Raw genomic sequence first — 13,888 nt, forward strand, 5'->3', positions numbered from 1 at the left:
ATGTCGAGCGGGTCTAACATGATACTGTGAAAGTTCAATCTATAATGGATCCAACACAGTCGCGAGAGTCCAGTCCAAAGCGGATCCAACACAGCAGCGAGAGTCCCGTTCACAGCGGAGCCAGCAGGAAACCATCCCAAGCGGAGGTGGATCAGCAGCGCAGAGATGTCCCCAGCCGATACACAGGCAAGCAGTACATGGCCACCGGATCGGACCGGACCCCCTCCACAAGGGAGAGTGGGACATAGGAGAAAAAGAAAAGAAACGGCAGATCAACTGGTCTAAAAAGGGAGTCTATTTAAAGGCTAGAGTATACAAATGAGTTTTAAGGTGAGACTTAAACACTTCTATTTTTCTGCCCTGCAATTAGCTGGGTTGGCGACCAGTCGAGAATTAGATGTACCTCTCGTCCCAAGATGGCTGGGATAAGCGGTGCATTGTAGAAAATGGATATGTTTGTATCAATTGTCACCAGTAAATTATATGTGTCATAATTCACAAATTACACTGTATTATAAGTATGTGTTTTCCTGTATTGAATAAATAAATCCATGCAGTTCCTTTCCTTCTATTGCCCCCTGCTGGTCTGTACCTTCAATGCACTTCACTGAGGCAAAATTATTTTGATTTATATTGATTATACATTGTGGCAACAATCTGTCAGATTTTCAAGACACGGCAAAACTGTGTGTTTATGCTTGTTCTTGTTTATGAAGCCCAAATCAACGTATACCAGCCACTAATGTGAAAAAAAGTTTTGCGAGTTATCAGTAACAAAGACGATGTTTTAACACTGTTCTTGATTCAACATTTTGTTTTCCTGCAGCCATTGGTAGGACGTTGATTCCCAGATATTTTCGGAGTATCTTCGAGGGAGGCGCCACTGAGCTCTTCTACAACTTGAAGCATCCTAAGGAGTCCTTCCACAGCAACTTTGTCTCTCTCGACTGTGACCAGTGCACCATGGTCACCCAGAACGGCAAACCTATGTTCACACAGGTAAGGCATGTTTTTTTTCCTTGTGACTTTACATAGCCATCAACCTTCCTATTTTCCCTCCTGGATAAGGTTTGTGTGGAGGGCCGCCTGTACCTCGAGTTCATGTTTGATGACATGATGAGGATTAAGACGTGGCACTTCAGCATCAGACAACACAGAGAGGTCCTCCCCAGGAGCATCTTGGCCATGCATGTGAGTTGTAGGCTTACAATAAAAAACACATTGCCTCATACTTGGTACAATTTACCCTAACAGATTCCAGAAGACATTTGTGACATTCTTTTAATTTCAATTTTTCTTTGTTGTCGGTTGAATTTTGTGGATAATTGTCTTTAGATATTTTCTTTTGATCACTGAATTAGCCTAAAATGATATAGATACACAAAAAAAAACATATTTCCTAACCAAAAAAAAAAGATTTGTCTTAGCATAAACAGTCCTTATCTTCAGAGTTCAATTTGGGCTTTGAGCAATCTTTAGATTTTTCCACCAGATGGCGCTACATTTTCCCAGTCAAAGCAGAGCATGCAGCAAAATTCAGCAGCACCTTTTACTGTTTTCTGCAAGGGCTGCGGGATATGCATCATCATCAACACATTGTCATAACATTAATGGAGTGAAAAAAAAAGTCTTGTTTCCTGCCAAGAACTAGATCTTCTCATTATGGAAAATGTATGAAGCACAGCGTGTAAAGTATATTCTATTAAATGCTTTTTTTCCTGTCTGCTAAATAAAAAAATAAAAAAATATCAAGATAGTCCAAGTGAGATATTAGCTTCAATGGCGACCTGTTAGAGACCCCTTCTTTTTACAATCTTACTAAATGTATGTATGTATATGTATGTGTTTCTGGGTGTTGTTGATAAATGGCTTTGGCTTTGCATTGTCAGTGTTAGTTTGTGACGAACCCCAAGATGCAGAGATGGAGGCGGGCATTGAGTACGAAAACATGATTTAATACGAAGGTTCTGAGTAGTCTGGGGTTCAATCTGGGATCTTTCTGTGTGGAGTTTGCATGTTCTCCCCGTGAATGCGTGGGTTCCCTCCGGGTACTCCGGCTTCCTCCCACTTCCAAAGACATGCACCTGGGGATAGGTTGATTGGCAACACTAAATTGGCCCTAGTGTGTGAATGTGAGTGAATGTTGTCTGTCTATCTGTGTTGGCCCTGCGATGAGGTGGCGACTTGTCCAGGGTGTACCCTGCCTTCCGCCCGATTGTAGCTGAGATAGAACGCGACCCCAAAAAGGGAATAAGTGGTAGAAAATGGATGGATGGATGGATGCAAGGGCTTCAGGGGTGAAATAAGCATGTCTTGCTATTAATATTACAAAAGGGTGGTTCTGTGCATAATAGTGTGTATTGAAAATGTTTTGTGTTTGTTCATTCTTATATTTACCAGTGCGACATAAACATTGCAGTCGTGAAACAGCTATATAAAATAAATAAGTCGAATTTTCCAAAGTTGTTTTAAAAGACTAGATTCCAGAAAACACAAAGTGAGATGTTCTACCTCATGTGCGAAACACAAATGTATAAAATGACTTAACACCTTAAAATGACTAGTAAGACATTAAAAAACACAACAATCAACTTCTAAAACATTAAAAACGACTCCAAAACACATAAAATGACTCCGAAGAGATGCACAGTGACATCTAAAACGTAAATCACTCCTAAAACACATAAAGACTCCTAAAACACGTAAAAACTCATAAAACACGTAAAAATACTCCTAAAAACTGTGACGTGGAACAAACACTTAGGAATATTTATGACTGTCAAAACTAGGGTTGTAACAATAAACTGCATTAATAATAACCACGGTAAACTTCCGATGGTTAGTATTATCGTTTTAGATTAAAATGTTGGAAAAACCCTGGTTGATAGCCGCAAAACTCACGGACTGACTGGCGCCAGCTGGCTAACTAAAATGCTAACATGAATACAAGAGACATTAACGTCCTTCCCCATTAAGAAACAACCTACCCCAATATAAACATGTATAAGCACTTTAATTTCTGAGTAACTAAAATATTAAACATTGCACATTGAAGCTACTAGCTGTGCTCTTTTAGCACCGAGTGATCAATCTATACCAGGTGTAGGTGTTTGTAAGGTGTGTTCACGGACCGCTGAACGGAGTAGGACGCCACAGTGCCCGCACAAAAACAGTTAAGCATAAGAAACATGCAAAATAGTGTGATTTTTAACAGTGTGTCTATTTTTAATTAGTTATTTGAAAAACCTTTGTCAAGGTTTTTTAGTGTGTGTATAAGTACTTTTTAATCACATTCAACCTCCTCTCCAAGGTTCTCATAGTCATCATTGTCACCGCCTACTGAGGATGTCGTAGTGGTTTGTGTAGTGGTTTGTGCAGCCCTTTGAGACACTAGTGATTTAGGGCTATATAAGTAAACATTGATTGATTGATTGATTGATTGAATAATACCACGGTAATTATGATACCCATGATAATTTTGGTCACAATAACCGTGACATGAATTTTTCATATTGTTGCATCCTGAGTCAAAACCAATGCGTTAATGATTGATCCGTCATCATTTTACTCCTTACTGGGACGGATTGACATACAATTCAATGGTGCCATGTTTGGGTACCTTTGAGCGTGACTCGGATCCTACATCAAGGTGTGAAAAAACTCAACCCAAAGGGACGATGGGAAACCATGAAAGCGACTGCCAACGCAACATTAACTATACACTACTGCCATCTACTGTCTAGGACTTGCAACTGTAATTGAGACTCAGAAATGTGACAATAAAACAAGATGTAGAAACTGGACAGCAGTTATCGTTATTAACTCATTTTTAAATTTTGCAATAAAAAAAAAAGATTTTATTACAGAAAACAGTTATCGTTTATTAACCTATACAAAAGTACTGAAAATCGGTACCGCTGAGTACCACTTTTTGATTCCTCTGTCCTTAGAACTGGTACCGTATTGGTTTAAAGGTGAACTGTACCCATCCCTACATGGAAACACAATTCAGCCAGTTTGTCCAGTAGTGATGGCGTCACACATGCACAAATGGGCAGTTATTCCGGTAGTGACAGGATGCAGAAACAAGCAAGTCAATATGGAAAACGCTAGGGGTGTAACAGTACATGTATTTGTATTGAACCGTTTTTTGGTTCGGTTCGGAGGTGTACCGAACGAGTTTCCACACGGACGTATTAAGTAGCGTACCGCATGTTGTGTAAATAATGCACACTGAGGCACAACACACGGTATGCTAGCAGCGACCGGGCTACGATAGACTGACCATAACTCCTCTTTTCACCGGATATGTCCTCTTTCGCGGGGCTGTCCGGGTGGAGTTTCTTAAATGCCTCAAATGTCCGGCATTTTAAGTTAGGGTTGCATGTATTTTCAATGTACGTTCAGGGTTAAGAAGGGGTTTAAAACAAAACAAATTGTGCACGCTGCAGCATTCGTGAGGGAGGGGTAGAGACAGAGAGCAAGAGAGTTATGATAACGCGCATGCGTTGCCAGGCTCTACTTTTTACCCATAGAATTATCAGATTTTATTTTTTATTATCTATTGCATTGGTGTCAAAGTGTGCCCCTGAAGCCATTTGCGGCCCTCAGCTAATGTTTTACAGGCCCATGGCACATTCTAAAAATACTATTAAAATAAACAAAAACATAAACAAAAGTGACGTCCCACTGGGTCATTATTGTCACCGACGTCCCACTGGGTGTGAGTTTTCCTTGCCCTTATGTGGGCCTACCGAGGATGTCGTGGTGGTTTGTGCAGCCCTTTGAGACACTAGTGATTTAGGGCTATATAAGTAAACATTGATTGATTGATTGAAATAAAAAAGCTTAAAGGTTAAATATAATTTAGAAAAAGTTGCAACGTTGACTAATAAAACAAAGCTGTTTTTATTTTCTTTCAAACTGTCATTGCTCAAAACATAATATTGAATCAAAATCAATGTTATTATGAATTATTGACCTATCCAAAGTTCGGATTACTTCACATCAAATATTCCACTAAGAAAACTATTTTTGGTGGAAGATTTTGCAAATTTGGTAAATAAATAACCCAAAAATGTATATTTTGTTGTTTTCTCAATGTACTGAAAATGAACCCAACCGTGACCTCTGAACCGAGGTACGTACCGAACCGAAATTTTTGTGTACCGTTACACCCCCAGAAAACGTGAAGCAGAATGTTGGCTCTCATAATAGAACATTTGAGTACTTAAAACGCCAAAGTATTTTAGAAATGATTTTCTTTTAATAAAAGCACTTCCATCTTAAAATACCACAACAATACACCATTGCAACCCATTTATTTGATTTAAAAAAATTGATCGTTTGATAGCACATGTAATATTTTTTGTCCGTTTTTGGGAAGCTGGCCTTTTTTATTAATATAGACCAGGGGTGCCCACACTTTTTCTGCAGGCGAGCTACTTTTCAATTGACCAACTCGAGGGGATCTACCTCATTTATATATATCATTTATATTTATTTATTTATGAAAGAGACATTTTTGTAAACAAGTTAAATGTGTTTAATGATAATACAAGCATGTGTAACACATATAGATGTCTTTCTTTCACAAAGACAAGAATATAAGTTGGTGTATTACCTGATTCTGATGACTTGCATTGATTGGAATTAGACAGTGGTGCTGATAACGTCCACATTTTCAAATGGAGGAGAAAAAAGTTGTCCTTTCTGTACAATACCACATGAAAGTGGTTGGTTTTTGGCATCTAATTCATCCAGCTTCCATACACTTTACAAGAAAAACATTGGCGGCAAATTCCGTAGCTTGCTTGATTGACATTCACGGCACCCGAGGGTCTTGTGAGATGACGCTGGCTGCTGCCAGTTCATTATTATGAAAAAATGACAGAGAGGAAGGCGAGAAACACTTTTTATTTCAACAGACTTTCACGCCGTCCCTTCCGTCAAAACTCTAAAGGCCGACTGTACATTTCCTATCTTCACAATAAAAGCCCTGCTTCATGCTGCCTGCGCTAACAAAATAAGAGTCTCGGAAAGCTGGCGTTCTGAGGGATCGCTTGTGCATGCCAGTTTTCCGAGACTCTGTATTTAGTTAGCGCAGGCAGCATGAAGCAGGGCTTTTATTGTGAAGATAGGAAATGTGCAGTCGGCCTTTAGAGTTTTGACGGAAGGTACGGCGCGAGAGTCTGTTGAAATAAAAAGTGTTTCTCGCCTTCCTCTCGGTCATATTTTCATAATAATGATCTTGCAGCAGCCAGCGTCATCTCACAAGACCCTCCGGTACCGTGAATGTCATTTAAGTGACGTCTTGGTGAAGATTGATGATCACTCATTTTTAGGTCTATTTTTTTTAAAAGCCTGGCTGGAGATCGACTGACACACCCCCCGTGGTCGACTGGTAGCTCGCTATCGACGTAATGGGCACCCCTGATATAGACAAATGTTAGTGAGTTGCAGGACCTCCTTAAGAGTTAATTCTACCTTTTTTGTTGTTTGTCATGTTCCAGCAGGATCCACAAATGCTGGATCAGCTGGCTAAAAATATCACCAGGTGTGGGCTGTCCAACTCCACGCTCAACTACCTCCGTGTAAGACATTTTCCCGCTTTAACAATCTTTATTATTCTCACATTACAACACTGTTTTTTTTTCAATTAATTCATAAAATTTCTGTTCTTGTTTTTTTTAGCTATGTGTGATATTGGAACCCATGCAAGAGCTGATGTCCAGACACAAAACGTACAGTTTGAGCCCCCGAGACTGCCTGAAGACTTGCCTCTTCCAAAAGTGGCAGAGGATGGTAGCACCCCCAGGTAAATGAACCCCAAAAAAGACATGTTTAGCACATTCCTTTTAACAAAAAAGTTGCGTAATGTTGGGACTTTGTTCGCGCTTTGTAGCGGAGCCGGCCAGACAAGCGCCCAACAAGCGGCGGAAAAGGAAGGTTTCAGGTGGCAGCAACGTGAGCTCTGGCGGGGGCGGAAACAGCAACAGCAACTCCAAAAAGAAGAGTCCAGCCAACAGCTTCTCCCTCTCCAACCAGGTACCTGTAAGCATGACACCCACTTGACCTCAGGGAAGTTTTGAGGATGAGAGCATCTCCAGGCAGCTGACGGGCAGTCCCTACTCCTATGGGGCTTCATGTGTTTGGAGTTATGTCGCCTCGCTTTAACTTGCAGGTTTTTTTTCTCTCCCACTGAGCTTTGTTGGAGCATTTTTTCTATTGGTTGAGACCCGAGGTGGAATGAACCCCCTAATGATGCTTAACCATCGGGAAAGCCACGCCTCACTGAATTTGGTACTCCGCAAACAACAACAATAGCTGAGTCTTTTGTATTTACTTCTCTGGATGTTACCCAAGAGGAGATTAAGGACACCTTAAATGTTATTTTGTCATTGCTAGCGATGCATATGTTAATCAGCTTGACCAATGAGTGACCGCAATATTAAGTACACCCCTCACATATCAGCTCCTACTTTTAATAGAGTCTTAAGAGACAATTCTTTAAATGTAGTTTGGATACAACTTAAGAGTAGTCCGTGTACAGTACAGGCCAAAAGTTTGGACACACGTTCTCATTCAATGCGTTTTCTTTATTTTCATGACTATTTACATTGTAGATTGTCAGTGAAATAACGAAAACTATGAATGAACACATGTGGAGTTATGTACCTAACAAAAAAAGTGAAATAACCGAAAACATGTTTTACTTTCACAGTATCATGTTAGACCCGCTCGACATCCATTGCTTTCCTCCTCTCCAAGGTTCTCATAGTCATCATTGTCACCGACGTCCCACTGGGTGTGAGTTTTCCTTGCCCTTATATGGGCCTACTGAGGATGTCGTAGTGGTTTGTGCAGCCCTTTGAGACACTAGTGATTTAGGGCTATATAAGTAAACATTGATTGATTGATTGATATTCTAGTTGCTTTAAAATAGCCACCCCTTTGTTCTGATTACTGCTTTGCACACTTGGCATTATCTTGACGAGCTTCAATGGTTTTCACTTCACAGGTGTCATACTTTTGATGCCTTCAGTGACCATCTACAACAAGGGTGTCAAACTCTGGCCCGCGGGCCAAATTTGGCCCGTTGTGTAATTTCATTTGGCCCTTGAGGCAATATCAAATTAACATTAGACCCGCCGCTGTAATTCACCACTAATACTCATACTCGTCAACCCTCCCGATTTTCCCGGGAGACTCCTGAAGTTTAGTGCCCCTCCCGAATTTCTCCCGATTTCCACCTGGACAATAATATTGGGGGCGGGCCGTAAAAGCACTGCCTTTGGCGTTCTCTACATGTCGCCACGTCCGCTTTTCCTCCATACAAACAGCGTGCCGGCCCACTCACATAATATATGCGACTCATACACACACACACGTGTATGCAAGGCATACTTGGTGAACAGCCATACAGGTCACACTGACGGTGGCCGTATAAACAACTTTAACACTGTTACAAATATACGCCACACAGTGAACCCACAGCAAACAAGAATGACAAACACATTTTGGGAGAACATCCGCACCGTAACACAACATAAACACAACCGAACAAATACCCAGAACCCCCTTGCATCACTAACTCTTCCGGGACGCTACAATATACACGCCCGCTACCACCAAACCCCGCCCCATTCAATTTGTATTTTTATTTTATTTGATATGCCATTGATATTTTTTTATTATTATTATTTTAAACTCGGTTTCGCATGTCAATATAAAGTTATATAAGCCTTGCTTGGTAAATTTTCAATGCAAAACTTGCTTGGATCCCTATTAAAAGGTTAATTTGTTCAACCTCGGCCCGCGGCCTCGTTCGGTTTTAAATTTTGGCCCGCTCTGTATTTGACTTTGACATCCCTGATCTACAAGGTAAATAGTCTTGAAAATAAAGAAAACTCATAGAAATGAGAAAATGTGTCCAAACTTTTGGCCTGTACTGTACATCTTTTATAGCAACGTGGTGAGATCTGGAGACATACCATACTTGGCAGCCTCCGCCGTGTGTTTAGGCTCATTATCGCTCTGGAAAAATAACATGCGGTACAGCTTGATCACTCTCTGGCTCACAATGTCAATGTACATGTTGAAATTTCCACATGATGAACCGCAGCTTCCCGATGCCGGTAACCTCAGACTATAACACAATACAACAGTAACCTCTAGAGGTGGGGGAAATAACCGATTTTTAAATACTTCACAATTTGGATATGGACGATTATCAAACTGATTATTAATCATTGTTAATCGATGTCCATCCATCCATCCATTTTCTACCGCTTATTCCCTTTCGGGGTCGCGGGGGGCGCTGGCGCCTATCTCAGCTACAATCGGGCGGAAGGCGGGGTACACCCTGGACAAGTCGCCACCTCATCGCAGGGCCAACACAGATAGACAGACAACATTCACACACTAGGGCCAATTTAGTGTTGCCAATCAACTTATCCCCAGGTGCATGTCTTTGGAAGTGGGAGGAAGCCGGAGTACCCGGAGGGAACCCACGCATTCACGGGGAGAACATGCAAACTCCACACAGAAAGATCCCGAGCCTGGATTTGAACCCAGGACTGCAGGACCTTCGTATTGTGAGGCAGACGCACTAACCCCTCTGCCACCGTGAAGCCCTGATAATCGATGTATTTATTGTAAACAAAGTAATACAGACAGTTCTAAACTGTGGCTTACCGCAGAGAGCCACCTCACCGAGAGTTCCGACCTGCTCCTTTATTATAGGGCACTTGTGTTACAGTTTTGCACACATTTCCTGTCATTTAATTAATGTAACAGGGGTTAATTAACTGTTTCTTATTACAAATGCACTGTTTTTAAAAGTTGCAAGTGATGAATGCTTATTTAGTGAAATGAAAATAAATGTACAGGCCAAAGGTTTGGACACACCACCTCATTCACAGTACAACAGATGGTGCCAACCCCATTGATAAAGCAAGAAATTCCACTAATCAACCCTGATAAGGCACACCTGAAAAGTGAAAACCATTGCTTGGTGATTATCTCTCGAAGCTCCACGATTGCTATGAGTGTGCAAAGCCGTAATCAGAGCAAAGGGTGGCTATTTTGAAGAAACTAGAATAGAAAACATGGTTTCAGTTATTTCAAATTTTTTTGTTAAGTACATAACTCCACATGGGGCTTCACGGTGGCAGAGGGGTTAGTGCGTCTGCCTCACAATACGAAGGTCCTGCAGTCCTGGGTTCAAATCCAGGCTCGGGATCTTTCCGTGTGGAGTTTGCATGTTCTCCCCGTGAACGCGTGGGTTCCCTCCGGGTACTCCGGCTTCCTCCCACTTCCAAAGACATGCACCTGGGGATAGGCCCCTCCCACCTCCAAAGACATGCACCTGGGGATAGGTTGATTGGCAACACTAAATTGGCCCTAGTGTGTGAATGTTGTCTGTCTATCTGTGTTGGCCCTGCGATGTGGTGGCGACTTGTCCAGGGTGTACCCTGCCTTCCGCCCGATTGTAACTGAGATAGGCGCCAGCGCCCCCCGCGACCCCGGAAGGGAATAAGCGGTAGAAAATGGATGGATGGATGGAGAACTCCACATGTGTTCATTCATATTTTTGATGCCTTCAGTGACAATCTAGTCATGAAAAATAAAGAAAACCCATCGAATGAGAAGTGAAGTGTGAAGTGAATTATATTTATATAGCGCTTTTCTCAAGTGACTCAAAGCGCTTTACATAGTGACACCCAATATCTAAGTTACATTTAAACCAGTGTGGGTGGCACTGGGAGCAGGTGGGTAAAGTGTCTTGCCCAAGGACACAACGGCAGTAACTAGGACGGCACAAGCGGGAATCAAACCTGCAACCCTCAAGTTGCTGACACGGCCACTCTACCAACCGAGCTATGCCGGAAGGTGTGTCCAAAACTTTTGGCCTGTAGTGTACATAACTTAAAGATGCAGCAATAATCGATTTGGAGTCGAATCGTAGCTGCTGAATTGTAATCATAATCGAATTGCGAGGAGCCTAAAGATTCCCACCTCTAGTAACATCATCTCTGGCGAGTATGTCACAACGACCACTACCCTGCTTTTCCCGGTCCTCGTATCATCTGATATTTGACGCAGGCCCCCATTTAGCTGCGTGGAATATGCCTTTAGTTTCGGACCTTCAGAATCAGCATCTCCTCATCCATTTGTGTCAACGAGGTTTAATTACGTCTGATAACCTTGGACAAGAGGATTTCATGTTCGTCCACGCCAATTTTCCCTCCAATTTTTCATGTGTGAGCAAACGCCAAAACTCCTAGAGCATTCGGGGCGGCATAGCTCGGTTGGTAGAGCGGCCGTGCCAGCAACTTGAGGGTTGCAGGTTCGATTCCCGCTTCCGCTATCCTAGTCACTGCCGTTGTGTCCTTGGGCAAGACACTTTACCCACCTGCTCCCAGTGCCACCCACACTGGTTTAAATGTAACTTAGATATTGGGTTTGACTATGTAAAGCGCTTTGAGTCACTAGAGAAAAGCGCTATATAAATATAATTCAATAAAAAATGAAAAAATTCATTCAGTGGCGCACATGTGAGCGACGGCAGATGTGCACACTGTTATGCGTTTATCGCCGTGCGCAGTGTGAAATTGCACAGGCGCGTATCTTAGAGCAGTGGTTCTCGACCTTTTTTCAGTGATGTACCCTCTGTGAACATTTTTTTAATTCAAGTACCCCCTAATCAGAGCAAAGCATTTTTGGTTGAAAAAAAGAGATAAAGAAGTAAAAGACAGCACTATGTCATCAGTTTCTAAATGAATAAATTGTATAACAGTGCAAAATATTGCTTATTTTTAGTGGTCTTTCTTGAACTATTTGGAAAAAATGATATAAAAATAACTAAAAACTTGTGATTCAATTATGAATAAAGATTTCTACACATAGAAGTAATCATCAACTTAAAGTGCCCTCTTTGGGGATTGTAATAGAGATCCATCTGGATTCATGAACTTAATTCTAAACATTTCTTCACAAAAAAATACATTTTTAACATCAATATTTATGGAACATGTCCACAAAAAATCTAGCTGTCAACACTGAATATTGCATTGTTGTATTTCTTTTCACAGTTTATGAACTTACATTCATATTTTGTTGAAGTTTTATTCAATAAATATATTTATAAGGGATTTTTGAATTGTTGCTACTTATAGATTTTTTTTTTTTCAAATCTCACGTACCCCCAGGGGTACGCGTACCCCCATTTGAGAACCACTACCTTAGAGGGAACGTTGGTCCCCGCCCAATAGGACGTTTCAAAGTGTAAAATACGATCCACATTTTGAAGATGAGTATATTATTTTGAAAGTAAACCGGATGATTTATTTTGTGATTTTGAGGATTACTTCCTGTCTAACACAAGCAGATTTTAGCTAAATTGAACGGATTGCTCGCGGCGTCCGGAAAATATACAGTACAAGCCAAAAGTTTGGACAAAGCGTTTTCTTTATTTTCATGACATTGGAGATTGTCACAGAAGGCATCAAAACTATGACACCTGTGAAGTGAAGTGAAGTGAATTATATTTATATAGCGCTTTTCTCTTGTGACTCAAAGCACATTACATAGTGAAACCCAATATCTAAATTACATTTAAACCAGTGTGGGTGGCACTGGGAGCAGGTGGGTAAAGTGTCTTGCCCAAGGACACAACAGCAGTGACTAGGATGGCAGAAGCGGGGATTGAACCTGCAACCCTCAAGTTGCTGGCACGGCCGCTCTACCAACCGAGCTGTACCGAATGAGAAGGTGTGTCCAAACTTTTTGCCTGTACTCTAGAAACTCTGCATATATTTAGCGCTGGAACGGAGAACACTAACGGCGTGTCGGTGACGTTCTGACTTGAATAAAAACGAAAAGATTCCGCGGTCGTACCCAGTGGAAATCCGGGGGTTAGTAGCGAGCAGTGGAAATGTGGTGTCCCACCCACCATCACTGTGACGGAGCATTAAGAGTCAGTAAGTTGGGGACTTTTGTCTTGTAGATTTATAAATCTGGTTTAAACCCCAGTTTCATCTGACCAAGTACACCGGACGGAAACACAACACCACTTCAGCCGCCCCTCCCCCCCTCGCCCGTACAATGGGGATAATATGTCCCGGCCCTTACTGTCCCCTTTAGGACGTGATGATGGTGGGAGAGCCCACTCTGATGGGAGGGGAGTTTGGTGGCGAGGACGAGCGTCTGATCAGGCGTCTGGAGAACACACAGTTCGATGGGGCGAATGGCCTGGAGGACGAGGACAGTTTCACCGGCTCACCCACGTTGGGGTCTCTCTCGCCCTGGAACAGCAAGGCCCCCTCCAGTCACGAGAGCAAGAACTCCTCCTAGTCGTCCCGGTAGAGCGCCGATGTCCCCGCCGGCCCATTCTTGTTATAGCATTCAGCGGAATCAGACAGACTTGTACTTAAAGGCCTACTGAAATGAGATTTTCTTATTCAAACGGGGATAACAGGTCCATTTTGTGTCATAATTTCACGATATTGCCATATTTTTGCTGAAAAGATTTAGTAGAGAACATCGACGATAAAGTTCGCAACTTTTGGTGCTGATAAAAAAAGCCTTGCCTGTACCGGAAGTAGCAGACAATATGCGCGTGACGTCACGCGTTGTGGAGCTCCTCACATCTGAACATTGTTTACAATCATGGCCACCAGCAGCGAGAGCGATTCGGACCGAGAAAGCGACAATTTCCCCATTAATTTGAGCAAGGATGAAAGATTCGTGGATGAGGAAAGTGGGAGTGAAGGACCAGAAAGAAAAAAAAAAAGACTATACAGTGGGAGCGATTCAGATGTTATTAGACAAATTTACTAGGATAATTCTGGAAAATCCCTAATCTGTTTATTGTGTTACTAGTGTT

General features: G+C 42.0%; 1 protein-coding gene across 4 annotated transcripts in view; it reads left to right on the plus strand.

Annotated features, from left to right (window-relative positions):
- ldb1a (LIM domain binding 1a) overlaps window positions 1-13,888 on the plus strand; it is a 98,511-nt gene that overhangs the window by 80,051 nt on the left and 4,572 nt on the right. For 3 of the 4 annotated variants that reach the window (XM_061910163.1, XM_061910167.1, XM_061910166.1), the window contains 5 exons: window positions 827-999; window positions 1,069-1,191; window positions 6,513-6,593; window positions 6,694-6,817; window positions 6,905-7,047. In XM_061910163.1, the coding sequence (XP_061766147.1) occupies window positions 827-999; window positions 1,069-1,191; window positions 6,513-6,593; window positions 6,694-6,817; window positions 6,905-7,047 (644 nt within the window). The remainder of the gene's footprint in view (window positions 1-826; window positions 1,000-1,068; window positions 1,192-6,512; window positions 6,594-6,693; window positions 6,818-6,904; window positions 7,048-13,888) is intronic. The other variant, XM_061910164.1, reaches the window with a different exon arrangement.

The sequence above is a fragment of the Nerophis ophidion genome, linkage group LG09, assembly GCF_033978795.1.
Source record: "Nerophis ophidion isolate RoL-2023_Sa linkage group LG09, RoL_Noph_v1.0, whole genome shotgun sequence".
NCBI classification, from domain to species: Eukaryota; Metazoa; Chordata; class Actinopteri; order Syngnathiformes; family Syngnathidae; genus Nerophis; species Nerophis ophidion.